This window comes from Dasypus novemcinctus, chromosome 10 (assembly GCF_030445035.2).
Source record: "Dasypus novemcinctus isolate mDasNov1 chromosome 10, mDasNov1.1.hap2, whole genome shotgun sequence".
NCBI classification, from domain to species: Eukaryota; Metazoa; Chordata; class Mammalia; order Cingulata; family Dasypodidae; genus Dasypus; species Dasypus novemcinctus.
This window is the reverse complement of record NC_080682.1, coordinates 108,572,237-108,591,161: the sequence shown is the minus strand read 5'-3', so window position 1 is coordinate 108,591,161 and position 18,925 is coordinate 108,572,237. Positions and strand designations below refer to the sequence as shown.

Below are 18,925 nucleotides of genomic sequence, written 5' to 3'. Positions count from 1 at the left end.
AACCAGTTGGGCGTCCACCTACAACATGGGAGGTTCCTGGTTTGGGTCCTGGTGCCTCCGGAAAGAAGACGAGCATACACCACACCCACTGCAAAGAGCTAGAAGCCACACCTGCCACAACGAGCTAGACGCTGCATGGCCTCAACAAGCAGATGCCTAGACAAGCAGATGCCGCAAGCCATAAGACATCACAGTCCACGGGGAGTAGATGTGGTTCAGACCACTGGACACTCACCTCCCACGTAGGAGGTCCTGGGATTGGTTCCCAGTGACTCCTGGAGAAGGCAAGCAAACCAGGAGCAGAGAGACAAGAGAATGAACCATCTGGGGTGGGGGTGGGGGGATAAGAAAATAAATAAAGTAAATAAATAAGTCTTTTTTAAAAATGTACTTGCTAATTAAAATAAAGAGAGGTCAAAGAAGCCATACAATTTGGAAAGATATCACTGAGTATGAGGTAATTTCTAACAAGCTAACCTTAGGCCTATACTGTCTATCATTCTGTTATGCCTAAATATTATCAATGAAATTCAGTAACATTGTGCAAAAAAAAAGAATATTGAACTTAGAATCGAAAGACAATTCCACTTCCTAAATCACCATGTAGGAGCTTTGAGACACTGGACAAGTCAATTAACCTTTTGAGCCATAATTTCTTCACCTTTCAGAGAAGAATGACACCTGGAAAATAAGAGTGTTTTTGTACGGCTGAAATTAAATAGTGAATTAAACACTTTATAGGAAACCAGAAGAGCCAACAAAGGAGAGGACATACCATGTGACTGGAGACAGGGATAAAAGTCAAGAAACCCCAAAGATTGTCACCAGACAGCATGAGGTCACCACAGACGCCAGGAGAAAGCAAACATTGCTGATACATTGATTTGGGGCCTCTGGTCTCAAACTTGTACACTGATATACTGAAATATGTTATAATTAACACATCTGTTCAACCAAGGCAGAAGCAATTCTGAGAGACATAACTAACTAAAGAAACTGGATTTTTAGATAATTACCCATGGTTTGTACTGGCTTAAGTTTTACAATAATCCATCTATAGACATACTAGTAAAAGGGTAAATTAAAATTAAAAACTAAAAAACACTTTTATAAACTATCATTAACACAATTTTATTAACTTTTCATTAATTCAATTTTAACAAAATCATCTGATAAACAAATTTTCAAAAGATATCATCTGAGACCACTTTTACATGAAAGGGCCCATTAGATACAAATGCCTTCCCATCTATTCATGCTAAGATCTAAAGAAACTAAACAATCAGAGATTTCAGAACATGATTCCAGCAGCGTATTTGACTATTATACAGCATTCCATTCATTAAATGATTATTTTTTAGTATTTCAATCTCACTCACCCAGGGATTGAACCTGGGACCTCATACATGGGAGGCAGGTGCTCAACCACTGACTACATCCTCTCCTCAATCTCACTCCTAATACAAGAAACACGAACTTAAACTATGCTGCAAAACTATTTTTTACCTATTATATTTGCAAAAATCCAAAAGTTTAAGAGCACAATAAGTTGAGGAAGTTGTGGGGGGGAAAGGCACTCATACCTTACAAGTAGAAATGCAAATTGGTACAATCCCCATGCAAAACAATTCTGTAACATTTGTCAGAAATAAAAGTATTCACATTCTTTGACATAGTAATTTCACTTTTTAGAATTGACCATGTAGCTATACTAGCACTCAGACAAAATAATTTACTTGCAAAATCAATGTAGGGTTGTGCGTAATAGCAAAAGACTGGAATAACCTAAATGCCCACCAATGGAAGTTGATTAAATAAATAAATTATGGTACATTCACTCAATGAAAAAAAAAGAAGCAGCTCTTTATGAGCTGATCTGGAGAAACTTCCAAGATACATTAAATGAAAAATGTAACAAGAATATTCCTGTATTTTTTGTGTGTTTGCAAAAAGAATCTCAAGAAAGATAAAACAAGAAATGAAAAAGAGTGGTTATCAGCGGAAAATTAGGGAGGTGGGATCAGGTGAAAGGCAGGCTTTCATATAAACCTATATATATAAACCATGGGCTGCACTGTCTATTCAAAAATTTAATTTAGTAGGAGAGGAGTAACATGATCTGAAATTCAATTTACAACAGAATCGTGGTTGGGAATAAACTGAAGGAGGTACATGGGCAGGCAACCCTGTTAGACGTCTTCTTCAACAATTCAGCCAAGCAATGACAGTGTTTTGGAGATGATAACAAGCAATCAGATGGCATATATCTTTTCATGATAGAACCAAAGTATTTGCTGAAAGACTGGATGTCAGATATAATGGAAAGAGAAACCCAGGATTTTTCCAAGATTTTTGGCTAAGCAAAGGGAAGGATGAAGTTGCCATTTTCTGAGGGAAGGAAGAATACAGGGAGTGGGTCAGAGATGAAATATTAGAAACTCAGTTTTATTTTATTTTTTTTAATAGTGATTTTTTTTAAGATTTTTTTAAAACTTTCTCTTCCCTTCCCCCACCCCCAGTTGTCTTTGATCTCTGTGTCCATTCACTGTGTGTTCTTCTGCGTCCACTTGGATTCTTGTCAGCAGAACTGAGAAACTCCGTCTCTTTTTTGTTGCATCATCTTGATGTGTCAGCGCTCCGTGTGTGTGGCACCACTCCTGGGCAGGCTACGCTTCTTTCGCGCAGGGCGGTTCTCTTTGCAGGGCGCACTCCTTGCACATGAAGCTTCCCTATGCAGGGAACACCCCTGTGTGGCACGGCACTCCTTGCACGCATCAGCACTGTGCATGGGCCAGCTCCACCACATGGGTCAGGAGGCCCTGGTTTTGAATCCTGGACCTCCCGTGTAGTAGGTGGACGCTCTATCAGTTGAGCCAAATCCGCTTTCCAGAAACTCAGTTTTAAACATATCAAGTCTAAAGTACCTACTAGACTCCAAGTGGAGATATAGAGTAGGCAATTTCATATAAGAGTCTGAATTCAATGAAAGGTCCAGACTAGAGATATTAATTTGGAAGTTGTTAGCATATACATGATATTTAAAACTGTAAGACTTAAATGGGACCACCACTTTGGAATGTAGAGTTCATTTTCTGATAATTGGTTGGCCTTCCAGGAGATGACAGGTACTCACACTGGTTGGTCTTCCAGGAGGTAACGGGCACCCATATTTCCTGGGTGGGAAAATAACTGTGGCTGAAGGCAAACTTGGTTTTATAAAAATTCCTAATTTAAGAGGGAACCAGGATTAGAACCTAGCTTCCTATCCATTAACACAAAGCTTTATCCTCTGGGGATGTGATAACTGATGTTTGATTTGAACTACCTAAAATGTAAACAATATGTTAAAGGCTCTAAAAAGCAATCAAAAATATTTTTTTAATGAAATGCATAATTTATTTGTATCTATTGTGAATTCGGCTGAAATAAAACAAAGCATAACTTAGAACCCAACATTTCATATATTCCTCCAATAAAAAAACTTTCTGGTAAAGCTAAGGAATACCACTAGACAGGTGGTTTAGTGAGAAGAGCTAACTGGTCCTCTATTCTATGCCAAGAGCCACATAAGGAAATAATTATTCACATTTGTCATCACAGGCATGATAAGATAAGGTGGCATTAACTAGGTGTACTATGGAAAAGGGTTCCAAGCTCTTCCTACGGTTGTTTTATTTATCTATTTATTTATTTAAAGATTTATTTTATTTTATTCATTTCTCTCCCCTTCCCCCCCATTATCTGCTCTGGGTCCATTAGCCATGTGTTCTTCCACATCCGCTTGCATTATCAGGCAGCACTGGGAAACTGCGTCTCTTTTTTGTTGCGTCATCTTGCTGCGTCAGCGCTCCATGTGTGTGGCACCACTCTTGGGCAGGCTGTGCTTTATTCACACGAGGTGGCTCTCCTTGCAGGGCGCACTCATTGCATGTGGGATAGCCCTATGCAGGGGGCATCCCTGCGTGGCACGACACTCCTTGTGCATGGCAGCACTGCGCATGGACCAGCTTACCACACGGGTCAGGAGGCCCTGGGGATCAAACCCTGGACCCTCCATACGGTAGACGGATGCTCTATTAGTTGAGCCATGTCTGCTTCCCATTCCTATGGTTGTTAAAAGTTACGTAGCCCAACATGTAGTCCCAATAGGGAACCTATGCAAGGACTTCACTCAACTATGATATTTTAGAGGATGAAGTCTCAGACTTTCCTCTCTTACCCCTAGACAAGTTTTTAGCATCATGATCATCAACCAGTTCCCCATGATGACCCCCTTTTTAGAAGTAACTATTATTATTGTTAACATTATAATTCTACTAATTGCTATCATTTACCAAATACCCAGAATGTGCTAAGCACTATTAATTACTATTATCAGAGGTAACACTAGAGTAAGGCCACAGAACTTTTATGAAGGCAATCAAAGAATAATTATATAGAAACACATCAAAAATTTAAAATACTCTGGCAATGTCATATATTCCGAGTGATATATAACCAATTAGTAAGCAGTAGAGCAAATATTGACCAAACTGCTTCAATTTCATCCAGGGCTCATAGAAACACTTTCATTCTTAGGCCTTTTTTATTCCCCCCTCCCTCATCTGTCTGCGCTTGCTGTCTGCTCTCTGTATCTGCTCGCTGTGTGCTCCATGTGTCTGCTCATCTTCTTTAGGAGGCACTGGGAACCAAACCTCGGACATCCCATGTGGGAGGTAGGCACCCACAGCTGCACGCCATTCCTAGGCCTCTTTTGCTTTATGGCCAATGGAATGAGGTAGAACTGATGTGAGCCATTTCCATTTTAAAAAATCACTCACAAGCAATCTTCTCTCTAGCAATGCCAGAGGCCATGTGCTAATAAGGACAATAGCATCTCAAGACCAAAGGAACTTGGACACCTGAGTCACAATTTAGAGGAGAGCTGCCAAGATAGTGTCTCATATGGAATACCTACACTGAACTTAGTGTAAAACATTTACTATGGGAAGTAACAGAAATCATTCAGATTAATACAAATTATTTTTAAAATATGCAGTGATTAGAATGAAAAATAAGAATGAAGTTATATGAGGATGACAGAATTTGGAATCCTTTATATCATCCTTAAAAACTTTAATGCTATTTACTACAGGAAGATTCTACATTACATGCTTTCTACTTTATACACTTCTGCAACGATTGAATTTTTTTAATGAGCATATACTAGTAGTATAATTCTAGAAAATAAAAAAGTTGTGAAACTACTGCTTTAATAATGACTTTTTAAAAATAATTAAAATTAAAAAGATTTATCATCTTTGCCACAGGCAAATTCAAATAAGTCCTCAAAAATACCTCTTATTAAAATGCCACTCTTTGCTAACAAATAAATATTTAATTACATCTGTACAAAATGCTATCACGTCATCTCAACTGAACCTCATAACAATCTGTCTTGCCTATTTCCTAATTCATCATTATTTCCACTTTATAGATGGGAAAAGTAAGGTTCAAAAAGCCATGATATTTGTCCAAATTACAAAGCTAGTAAGCAGCTGAGCTCTATAGAACTAGTACCAATGTATTTTCAATCCTAATCCAATATTCCTGTCATTAAACCATGCTTCCTCTTATATAATCTTACCTAGACGAACTGAATGTATCACTGTGCCGTTCACAGAATACGTATTCAAAAGTATGTTTGTGATTTTGAAAAAAAATTTTTTTTACTCTTCGAACTACCATTATGGCAATACTCATAGTACAATAAATGAAAGTAAATTAGAAGAAACCATGCCACTTTTTAAAAATGACTTATATACAAAAGGAATTGCCAATCTAAGAAGACATAAACTATGTCTCTATTTTACCATACTATTTTAAAAAATAATTAGATTTAAAAGGAAAGTAAAAATTAATATAGGACAGTGGATTCATATATAATCAAATTAAAATGTTAGGAAGGAGATTAAAGATATTACACAGCATTCATGAAGGAATAGTTATCTGAAGGCTCCGTTATCTGAAATAACTATCCATTAGCTATGTTTCTTTAAATATATGACAGCCACTCATAAGCTTTTTTCATATAAATATATGACAGCCACTCATAAGCTTTTTTCATATAGCAAGACAATTTTGCTTTCCAATAAACAAAAATAACAGGAGGCACTGAGAATCATTTGTGTTACAAAAGAATAAAAATGAGATTAACAATCTGTGTGTACCAAGTCCACCGATTCCCTTACCTTTATATATCTTTTCAGTATTACACAAGTGAAGTGTGAAGTAGGTATCAAGGAGTTGATGGCCATTTCTATTAACAATGTTCCGAGCAGCGATGTTCCGAAGATGTCGAAGACGTCGCTAAAAATAACAATGAAAAAGAAGTATTCAGCTCTTTCCTCCTATAAAATTTTTTGACAGTCACAATTCAAAAACACAATATAATAAGTTGTGCCAGTCATTCATTTGTTACTTACTGCCAGCGACCTGAATCCAGTCTCTGATTTATGCCTCAGTATCCTTTCTTTCGTAATAGTAAAGAAACATACCCTATCATGTAAAGAGTTGTGGTATGACATGACACCAGATACAATATATTTTTGAAAAGCATAAATGTCATGTAAGTGCTACACACATGCAGAATAGCATTAATAGTTCCTAAAACATAAACTAAATAGTTATTTGCTTTTTTCCCAAAAGGATGCTGGCTGAAATGCAAACTTCATCTCATATCAACAGAAAATCAGTCATTATTACATACAGTTGTTCCTATCACTAGTTCAGTCTGAATGCCAGATTAACTGTACAACCAGAAAAGAGGCCAAAGCCAAAAAATAATAAGCAATAACTCACTGCTCACTCCTTCCAACCAATAACCTGTTGTGAGCTTTAGCAAATTCTCACTTCACTAGCAGCCAAACAATCTCTATTTCTTAATCAGGCCTCCTTCCCAACAGATTCTCCAATAGAATGCTGGAATTTATTTGGAGTCACAAGTGTTGTAAATGTAAAAGCTCCATAAAGCAACAGCAGAAATCAAAAAAATATAAGGTAAGCTTAATGGATAACCAAATCATCTCACATTAAAAAAAAAGAAAAACAGGAAAAAAAAGAAAAAATATTGGCAAAACTGAAGTCAGAGCACATCAGATGCATCCCCACAAGCTATTTCCCTGTATCAGATCATTATTTTCAGAGACTTTAAAATAGAAACTAAGTGCTCAGTTTTAAAATATGAAGCTCTCCCATCAGGCTGACAGTCCATTCTACTGAGGTAAGTCTGTCTTCAATTACATGTGCAGGCAGCCAGAAAACAGTTCTTTTTCCCATCCACATACCAACCCAATCAATCCTATTTCATTTATCCTTGTATTCTAGTTACTTATAGTTATCTTCCTTATTAATCTTACAGGAAGAGATTTGATGATAGAGCCCATCACTATACAGTTAGCATTTATTAAAGGTGCCATGTGTGCTAAACACTTCATACACATGATCTTATTTAATCTTCAAAACAACCCAATGAGGTTAGTTATCATTCATTATATTAATCACTGCCATCATTCATGTCTTTACCACAAATTTCTAAGTAACCAAATAGTGACCAAAAAAAAAACAGTTAAATATGTGAGTGGGATGAAATTTCCAAAGAAGGAAGGGAAGAACACAAAAAGAAAAGGAGTTAGTATTTCTAATAGACGCCATTAGGTATTTACAATCCTCTACTGCTACTAAGTACAAAGCAATTACCTGTCCTTCAACTCAATAGAACGATTTTATGACAAATGTAATCATAATAGAACTGACTGCTTTACAAAGCACAATGCAGTGTTTGATCAGAGATTGAATCTATAATGGTTGTACGGATATTGCCAAAGAGATCTTTGTGTTTTATAGGAAATTTAGTCCAACCAACCACCTCTAAGAACTTTCTGACTTCAAGACTGAGGACTCTAAAATCAGCAATGGAATAGTCATGGGGTCAATTACTAACATATATTTAGGATAGCAATGTTTTCCTCCACTGATGTGAATAAAACAGAACTGACTATATCATGACATTTTATAAGAAGGCTTATAAGTAAAATAAAACAAACTTCCATAAATTAATGAACTATAGTGAAAGCATGGAGGTGTATAACTTTTTGCTCTTTACTTATTTCAAAAGCAAGAGAGTAAATTTTCTCTTTATATCATGATCAATTAAAATATAAAGTATTCCCGAAAACTGGAATGGAAAAGGAAATCAACTCTTTACAAGTAAATCGTTGACATCTTGGTGAAAGGAAGTAAATTTATATTAGCCCTCCTGTGCCCTATGTCGTGGCTTCTTCTTTAACATTCATTCCAATTTTATCATAAAGCTTCTTTTTTTATTCTTTAAAATATATTAACCTGTAACAAAAGATAATCTGCAACAAGATTATTTCACCTGGTTAAAATGAGAGTTACAAATAATTGAATTTTTAGGACAAAAATATTCATTAGCTTTTGCATGTGTGTAAGGTACAGGGGGCTGGGGATTGAACCTGGGACCTCATATGTGGGAAGCCAGCACTCAACCATTGAGCCACATTGGCTCCCTGAGTTGGTTTTTCTCATTTGTTTTACTTGCTGTTTTTTGTTTTGTTTTGTTTTTAGGAAGCACTAGGAACTGAACCCAGGACCTCCCATGTGGGAAGCAGGCACCACATCCGCTCCCCTCATTAGCTTTTTTGATCCTCACAAAATTGATTTGCTTGAAAGTGGATGGATATTGAGAAGAGTTGCTTTGAAAGAAGGAAAAAAATTTAAGGGTAAAGGAAAAAGAAAAGAAAAAGAAATGCAGAGGCTAGGCAGTATGAGAAAAAACAGGATGAGAAGATATGAAAAAATAAAGGAAAGAAATAGTATTTAGGTGGGGGAAGCCAGAGATTAGCCTGACTAACGAGGCAGCAACTTCGGAGGCACAACTTCATGGTAGTTTGCATAATACTAGCTAACATAGTTAAATGTTGAGATTCATTCATTTATTTCTTTGTTTCTAGTGAATAAGCTTTTATATCTAAACACTTATTAGTTTATATAAATTTGCATACTTGGATCAAGAGCCCAAATAATATTTAAATTTTTTAAATGAGTATAAAAAACTGTCAATAGGGACTACTAAACAAATAAGTCAATGGATGAGGATGGTGGAGTCAGATTTTTCATTGTCACAGAATCTACAAATAACAGAAGGGAGGAAGAAAGGCTAGAATGAACCCTTCGTATCAGAATAAACTGTTTAGTTTAATATATATGCAAATAGATACGGAAATATCTATATATAAATGTATATACATTTATAACAGTCTAAAAGAGCTCCTAATGGTCAAAACTGGAACAATTTTTGTGCAAATATCATAGTATTAAATTATAACCCAAAGTATAAAATAAGTATATATTAATTTATACTGGTCTAAATAAATGACTTCATAAATAAATAAATGAGGGATATATTAATCAGGGTTCTTCAGGGAAACAGAAACAACAGGATATACATAAATATATGTATATGTAAATAGTGAGATTTATTATATGAATTGGCTCACACACCTGTGGAATGGGCAAGACCAAATAATACAGGGCAGGCCCCAAACTGGAAACTCCTATAAAAGTTCTCAATGAATTCCCCAGGACAAGCTGGATGGCTTAAATGGAAACAGATATGAGTGGATTTTGCAAGTAGAAAGAACATGTCCTATGTTTGGAGGGGGCAGGCCATCTGCCCCAGTACTTGGAGCATTGTGCCCCATTGTTCAAGAAGTACTACCAACCCAATGCTCAGAGATGGTGGGGCCTGTGCCCTGGCATTTACAGAGAGCCTGGCCACCACCCCAATGCTTAGATGGCGCCTCTGTCCCAGCATTTGTGATACCCTGGCTGCCATCTTGATGCTTGGAAAGAGTGGAGCCTTCACCCCAGTGTCCTGAGAGTATGGCTACTGCACAAGTACTTGGAAAGGGTGGGGCTGTCACTCCAGCAGGCATGGGGGTAGGGAGGGTACACAAAATATGGATCCATAGATGACTCTTCAGACCTCAGTGGAGTTTCCCTGCTAGGTTCTCAAATTGTTTGGGAGCTGTGACCCATGTTTTTCTTCCAATTTCTCCCTGTGGAATGGGAATGTTTATCCTATGCCTGTCCCACCACTATAAACTGGAAGCAGGCAATTTGATTTCTAGGATTCACAGTTCAACAGACAGAAGAGAATTGTGCCCCGGAACAGACCACACCCATAATCAATTCTGATGAGACTGTACTTAGCATTTTTACTGGCATGACTTAAGGTTTTGGGGATGCTGTGATGGAATGAAAGTATTTTGCATGTGGAAAGAACATGTTTTTTGGGGGTCCAGAGGGCAGAGTGTGATGACTTGGAGCTGTGGACCTCAGAAAAACTTGTTCTTAAACTTAATCCATTTCTGTGGGTAAAAACCCTTATAAATAGGGCCATTTAATGAGGTTAGTTCAGATACAGTTTGATCCAAGTGAATGAGTGTGTGTCTTAATCCTATTACTAAAGGCCTTATAGAGAAGGCCACAAAGAGGAAAAACACAGAAGCTGGAAGTCAACAGACTAGAGAAGCCAGGAGAGGCTGCCACGTGTACTGCCATGTGACAGAAAAGCCAAGGACCAAGGGCGTCAGCTGCCAGACCCAGAACGCCAGTTTTCTGGAAGAAAGCTCTGCCCTGATGATACTTTTATTTGTATCCCCTAATCTCAAAACAGTGAGATCCCATTGTTTAAGCCTAACCATTGCACGGTATTTGCTTTAGCAGCCAGGAAGAATTCCAAATAATATATGTAGGATATTCCTCCCTCCAGGAGATGAGATCTTAGTGACTCACTTCCAAAGAACAGAGTATGGAAAGAAAAAACCAGTAACTCTACAGTGCAGAAACTTGGAATATCCCCTCTGTGATATTCTTCCCAAAAACTCAGTATAATCATGGGAAAAATATCAGACCAACCCAAATTTAAGGACAGTCTGTAAAATATCTGACCACTGACCAGTACTTCTTAAAACTGTCAAAGTCATCTAAAATAATGAAAGACTAGGAAACTGTCATAAACCAGAGGAGACCTGATGACTAAATACAATATGGTACGCTAGATGGATCCTAGAACAGGAAAAGGACATTAGGGAAAAAACTGATGTAATCCAAATAAGGTATGGAATTTAGTTAAATAGTAATGTATCGCTAATAGTAAATGTTAGTTTCTTAGTTTTGACAAATGTACAATGGTAATATAAGAACAAAAGAGGAAAGTGAATGAAGGATACACTGGATTTCTTTGTATTATTTTGCAACTTTTCTGTAAACCTAAAATTATTTCAAAAACTAAAAGTTTGCTTTTTAAAAATCTGTCATTGCCTTTTTCAGAGTCAGCAGAAGGGGGACAAAAGAGTTCCAATAAAACATTTTACAAGCATTTTTAAATAAAACACTTTTCCTTCATTCCTACATTCCACCATCTCCTTTCCTCTCCTCCCCCCAAGATTTAATACAATTAAAAAGAAACACTACAAGGTTAAACCAGAAACTCAGAAAAATGGTTACCTATGGGGGCAAGAGGAACACGTTGGAGGAAACAGATATAAAGGCAACACCCCTATGATACTTGCTTATGTAGTTTCGACTTCTGTAGAATACAAATATTTTACATACAAAATATAAAATTAAATAAGTGAGAAAAAATTTAAATCCACTAAACCTAGTCCAAACATAGTAACAATGCCAAAAACACCGGTTTTAACATAGATCCCCTACCATGGTCCATATTATTCCCCTAAGATCCAATAAGTATTAAAGAGATTGGGGTAACTTAAATGATCCTTTCTGATAATCACTTACCCCAGAAGATCTACATTTGACCAAGGTGGCATCTAATTGTATCTAATATGCAAAAGTGGGTGGTTCTAAATATTCATCTATCTTTCCCAACTAGAACTTAAGTTCTATGAAGGATGTGACTTTATTTTATTTATAGCTATATCCCCAGTATCTAGATCAATACCTAGCGACAAATAGGTACAAAAATAATTTTTTTTTATTGAATGAATAGAACGACTGTGAATAAACACAGTCAAGAAGGTCTTGGTGTGAGAGGCATTAGTAGATTCTGATACACTATAGAGTACTTCAAACCTAATAATTGAAACTGGAATAAGGTAGTAGCAGTGCTTCTAGACTAGAGCAAATCCCTCGGACTCACATACCTTAGACTGTTTAGGTATAGAGCCTAGTGGTACTACTTCATGGTCTGGTGGTATCATCTGGCATAATTACACTGCTTTTGACTTTCTCTAAACAGAATTAAATATCATGTCATCTCTTCAAATGGCTAACTATAGACAGTTAAAACCAAAAACTATTACAATCTAAATTGGCTCAAATATCTCCAGCAATAAAAACATTCTGAGTAATTAAAATTTACACAAACTCTTTTAGGTAATATTTCATACAATTCTCTTACCAATAAATCTCCTTAAACTTTCTCAAATACTCAAATTTATGCTTTCACAATTATAAAATGCTCTTTGTGCATTATTTCATAGCAGTAGCTTCAGGCAGCTGAGCTATGCTCCAGTAACATTCATGCCAAGAGCTAAAGCTGAGTAGGAGATTTCAATTTTTAAGTTAAAATTAACACACTTTCAAAATAATCAGAACACTATAAAACATTCTACATAGAGGTTAAAAATATTTACTAACATATAATATTAAAATCTCCTATTCAGCTTTGATTTGGAGGATGGATAGATGTAATGTGAGCACAACTCAGCTACCTAAAATGTTGACAGTGGGGAACAGGCCAGGATGAATCTTAGTTTCTTCTTTTAAAATTCTTTCAAATATAAATTGTAAAACAAAATTTAAGTGACATGCATTATAAACTTAAACATTTGCTTTACAAAAAAAATAAGAATTAATCATTAGTATAAAGATTGTAACGCTTCTAAAGGACACGAAATAGTTGTTTTTAACACAGCTAATTTTCTTAGAAAATGGCTTTAAATCATAATAGCAGTCTAGAGGATAGCTTTTAGTTTTGTTTTTCTATGTTGCTTGTTTGTTTGGCGTGTCCATCTCGGGGAGGGGAGGGATCCTCAGAGTTCCTTTGTTGAACAACTGTGCCCCCCCACACTAGTCCTACGGAGAGTTAACTCTACTTCCAGCCCCAGGGATGTTCATGTGATTCAGATTTGGCCAATCAACAAATTCCATTACCTTGATCAATCCACAGTCCCTGGTACTTTAAGGAAAAAAAAAAAAAGGGCATAAAATATAACTGATATTACTGGTAGCCCCAGAGAAATGGATATTTGGTGTGCAGAATGGTAAGAAGACTTTTCACTATCGGCTTATATGCTTTTAGAATTGTGAATCATGTGTATGAAATCTATTTTTTAATAAAATTAAATTTATATTTTTAAAAAACAGAGAGATGGCAACCAACTTTTAAGCAGAGATATATGGAAAGCCATTACCAGAAGCAGGATAGTACAGAGGTAAGGACTCAAACTAGAGTCAATAATCCTGAACTCCAAGATGGTTCTACCACTCACTAGTGAACAGAATCACTTACTGTCTTTGAGCCTGTTTCCCCTCCATAAAATATAGATATTTCCTGCCTGCCTACCTCATAGGTTACTGGGAGGATCAGATGAAATAAAGGATATAAAATCTCTGAAAAATTATAAAGTAATTTATAAAAATAAGGTATCAACAGAAATAGGGATATCAAGAAAGTGATGTGGTTATCAATAGAAGATGAATTATTTAGACATTTCTAATTTGAAGTGAAGAGACAGATTTAGAATTTAAATAGAAGTGATAAAGTCACAGGAGTATAAGAGATCACAGAAAAAGAAACCTTCAATAAACAGAATTTTAGAATTGCAGAACTGGAAAGGATCTTGACATTCATCTAAGCCTTTGCTACTCAGCATCACCTGGGAACTTGCTGGAAATGCAGAATATCAGGCCCCACCACAGTCCTACTCAGGTACAATCTGTATTATAAAAAGATTCCAGTTGCACATTTACGTTTAAGAAGCACTGATCTAAGCCATCTTACTCATTGTTCAGATAATAAAACTGATGTCCTAAGTAGAGAGACTTGCTTATGTTCATACTGTTAATAGGTAGCAAAATCATGATTTGGACACAAGCCTGATCCCCCTGAGAGTTGTCTACGTGAGTACATATATAACATGTATTTGCTTTTCAGACATCCAGTTTCAAAACCTTTGAGACATCTTTGCCTTTCAGATCTTCCACACCCATACCCCCATTTCTAAGCCATCCAGATTGATCACCTCTTTTTTTTTTTTTTTATTTTTTTTTTTTTATTTTTTTTTTTTTATTTTTTTTTTTTTATTTTTTATTGACTTTGTAATAATATTACATTAAAAATATATATGTGAGGTCCCATTCAACCCCACCCCCCCACCCCCCCTCTCCCCCCCCCAACAACACTCGTTCCCATCATCATGACACATCCATTGGATTTGGTAAGTACATCTTTGGGCACCTCTGCACCTCATATACATTGGTTCACATCATGGCCCATACTCTCCTCTATTCCATCATGTAGGCCCTGTGAGGATTTACAATGTCCGGTGATTATCTCTGAAGCACCATCCAGGGCAGCTCCATGTCCCGAAGACGCCTCCACCTCTCATCTCTTCCTGCCTTTCCCCATACCCTTTGTCCATTATGTCCACTTTTCCCAATCCAATGCCACCTCTTCTATGTGGACACTGGATTGGTTGTGTCCATTGCACCTTTATGTCAAGAGGAGGCTCAGATTCCACCTGGATGCTGGATGCAATCCTCCCATTTTCAGTTGTAATCACTCTAGGCTCCATGGTGTGGTGGTTGTCCTTCTTCACCTCCAGATTGATCACCTCTTTCTTCATTATATCTCTGGCATATGTTACTTCTTTTCCAGGCTCTGCATTCATTGCCCTGACATAGACTATTTCTGTTCATACTATGAAAAACCAGCTTCTTTCTTTTTGGCATCTATCAACTTCTGCAAATAAAAATACTTTCCAATTACAAACTCTATATAAATTCCTTAAGAAAGTGCCAACCATTAAAAAGCATTAAACGTTAACCATCCTGATTTCAGACAGAATCTATATATGACACCTACCAAGACAAATAAACTGTAACTTGGAAATTCTGACCCAGAACCTTCATTTCTTCAATTCCATTATTTCTCTTCTTTGCCCCAGAACTACCCCCAGGTTGCCTTTACCTAACGACGTCCTTCCAAAATTTACTAAATAAATCCCAAAGGCCCTAAATCTACCTTTCAAGTACTACCTCCTGTCCCAATAAGCTCTCACCATGCACAAACATTCTCCTACACACTGTGCCATAACAAGCTATGTATTTCAATATTTCTCTAGTACCCATGATATGCCGGACACTACACAATAAAACAGAAATCTATACACCTCTGAGTATCTCTCCAACATAAATATGAGAATGTTAAAAATCTTTTTCTCTACCCAATTCCCATTTCTGCACCAAGGGATTTCGACTTTTTTAAAAATAAGTAAGACTTTTATTGACACTCAGCCCAGAGGGGAATAACTGAACAGAGATAGAATAAGCCACCTGTAGCAGTTTGGCATTGTTTGTGAATTCCAAAAATAGTTATTGGATTATGTTTGTAGTAAGTCTGTCAGAGGTATCACTTTTAATTTATTAAATTATGATTAGGACTTTGATTGGGCCATGTCAGTTTGGCATTGAGTCCGCAGGGGACTCACAAAGAAAAGGTATGGCAAAAGAGTTTAGAGCTTGAGCCCAGGAAGTGAACACACAGGACACAGAGGAATAGAGATGGCTCTCTAGACACAGTAGAAGCCCTGGTGAGAGACAGAGCCTTTCACTTCATAGTCTACAGCTGGCCTTGTGAAAAGAACATAGCAGCTGAAGCTGGAGAGAAATGGAGCCCCAGGAAGAGAGGAACCCAGGAAGCCTGAAGTCTTGGCAGACATCGGCAGCTATCTTGCCCCAACATGTGGCGACATGTAACTTATGCTTTATGGCCTGGTAACTGTAAGCTTCTACTAGACAAAAATACCCTTTATAAAAGCCAACCAATTTCTGGTATTTTGCATCAGCACCCCTTTGGCTGACTAATATACCACCCATAATGTGAAGGCTAACTCCTTGTACAAAAGCCTGTACACTCCAGCACTAGATAAAAAGTTCTTGAGACTCACATGTACAAATTGAGAAGCATGGTCAAATCAACCTGAGAAAAACAAAGGGGAGGAAATAGAGGTGTATAAGGGGGTATGGGATTTTTCCTTCTGGTGTAATGAACACATTCCGAAATTTACTGAGCTGATGACAGCACAACTCTGTGATGAAACTGGGAGCCACTGAGGGTACACTTTGGATGGACTGTACTGTACAAGGCAGGGGACCGAATAACACAGTGAACCATGGGGGGAATGATGGCCTGTGGGTAACAGTTCAAATCTGAGAATGTTCTCTCATGAACTATAACAAATATGCAATACTATTACCTGGTGTTAATAATAGAATGGAAAATTAATACAACCATTTTTTAAGGACATTATGGCAGTGTGAATCAAGAACCTGAAAAGGGAAGCAGATGTGGCTCAAGTGATAGGGCCTCCGCCTACCATTTGGGAGGACCCAAGTTCGATTCTTGGGTGAAAAAGAAGAGAAAACGAGCCTGCGCGGCAAGCGAGGGCCCACGTGGCGAGCCAGGTGCCTTTGCAGCAGGCCGAGTGCCTGCTCAAGTGAGCCACACAGCAAAATGATGACACAATAAAACAGAGACGAAGAGGAGAGTCAAGGTGAAGAACAGCAGAGACCAGGAACTAAGGTGGCGCAATCGACAGGGAACCTCTCTCCACATCAGAGGTCCCCAGGATTGAATCCTGGTGACTCCTAGAGGAGAAAGACAAGAAGAGAAGACAAAAAGAGAAACAGATAAAGAAGATCATACAGCAAATGGACACAGCAAAAAAACAGCAGGGAGGGGGAGGGGGAGGGGGGAGGGGGAGGGGGGAGGGGGAGGGGGGAGGGGGAGGGGAAAAAAGAACCTGAAAAATGTTTAATCTTGATGAAATAATCAGAGATGCCCACAAAGATACAATATACTTGCACAACATGGTACTATTTATAGTAGCAAAAAAAAATAAAATAAAAACCCAAATATAGGGGATTGGTTTAATAAATTATAATGTATAGTAGGTATGATATGTGTGTGCATATATATAATGAAATATTACATAGCTGTTAAAATGTTTTGAAAGACTTTGTAATGGGATAGGAAAATATATCTGATATAAGTGACTAAAAGTCAGATTAAGAACTATACACAGGGGGAAACAGATGTGGCTCAAGTGATAAGAGTTTCTGCCTACCACATGGGAGGACTCAGATCTGAAAAAGAAGAGAAAGAGTGACCATATGGTGAGCCGGTGCCTGCACGAGTGCCCACATGGTGAGCAGTGCCTGCTCAAATGAATCACGCAGCAGATGACGATGCATCAAAAGAGAGACAAGGAGAGAGTCAAGGTGAAGTGCAGCAGGAACCAGGAACTGAGGTGGCACAATTGACAGGGAACCTCTCTCCCCATCAGAGGTCTCCAGGATCAAATCCCGGTGAATCCTAGAGGAGAGAAATGAGAAGAGAAGACAACAAAGACAGCAAAAAACAGCAGGGCAGGAGGAGGGGAAGGAGGAGAAATAAATAAATAAATAAATCTTAAAAAAAAAAAAAGAACTATATACAGGAAGTGAATGTGGCTCAAACAGTTGAGCACCACCTCTCCATGGGAGGTCCCAGGTTTGGTTCCCAGTGCCTCCTAAATAAAAAAAAAAAAGACAACAGGCAGACAGTGAGAAAAACAAAAAACAAAGAGCAGACAACAAGAACAAAACTTCGAGCAAAGACAATGAGCAAACAGACAAGGGAGCCATGGTGGAGGGATGAACTATACATCCAAGATCTTAATTCTGATTAAACTACTTCTATATAGGTGTGTTACAGACATACATATGCATATGTATTACCAAAAAATGAAAATAGTGTTTATCTCTGAGGTATATGTCTATGGATAATTGTTATTCTCTATTTTATAATTTTGATATATTTTTCAAATTCTCTGCATGAATAATAAATATTATTTATCCCTTTGTCTAAAAAAAGGGAGAAGGGGAATGCTTCCATTCAAAAACAGAGCTTGAGCTATTAATTCCAAATATCTCCAACACTGTTTTTTTTAAAAAATGCACAATTCCATCTTAAAATAAGATGGAAAACAAGTTTATAGGATATTAACCCAAGAAGTTATCCTATTAAATATGTTTTTCAAAGTTCCAATGTCAAGTTTTTCACTTTCACGCACTCCTCCACTCTTATAATCTGATAAGGAAGCAACTGCTAAAATTCAAAGCATTATAAGAAATTTAACACAGTGAGACATTATTGATGTCATTAAACCTAAAACCAAATAAATAAATACATACATACATACATAAACCTAAAACAAATTATGAAACCTAAAATGTTTCAACCCCTCTCTTAACATAGATATGTCTTTAATTTTTTAAACACATGTAGTTTGTACCTGCACATATTCTAGTACATTAAAACTCACAAATATTTTCTTTTCTACCTACTACTAAGGTTTAATGGTAAAACTACGGAGATGATAAAAAATACACATTTGGAAACCATGCAAATCTAATTTTTTTCATTTTCCACACACTTAAGACCCAAATTATTAGTTTCAACTTCACTCTTGCTCTATTTCAGTCAGTTTCATTTCTGAATATTCTGCCACAGAATAAGAATTTTGACCTTGCAGGGAAATGTTTAACTGTAAAAAAGAATATAGCTTTT

The 18,925-nt window shown here is 37.1% G+C and overlaps 1 protein-coding gene across 5 annotated transcripts in view; it reads right to left on the bottom strand.

The window, feature by feature from the left end:
- Positions 1–18,925, bottom strand: part of UVRAG (UV radiation resistance associated) — a 402,827-nt gene that overhangs the window by 366,869 nt on the left and 17,033 nt on the right. For all 5 annotated transcript variants that reach the window (XM_058305983.1, XM_058305987.2, XM_058305986.2 and 2 more), the window contains exon 2: positions 6,231–6,348. In XM_058305983.1, the coding sequence (XP_058161966.1) occupies positions 6,231–6,348 (118 nt within the window). The remainder of the gene's footprint in view (positions 1–6,230; positions 6,349–18,925) is intronic.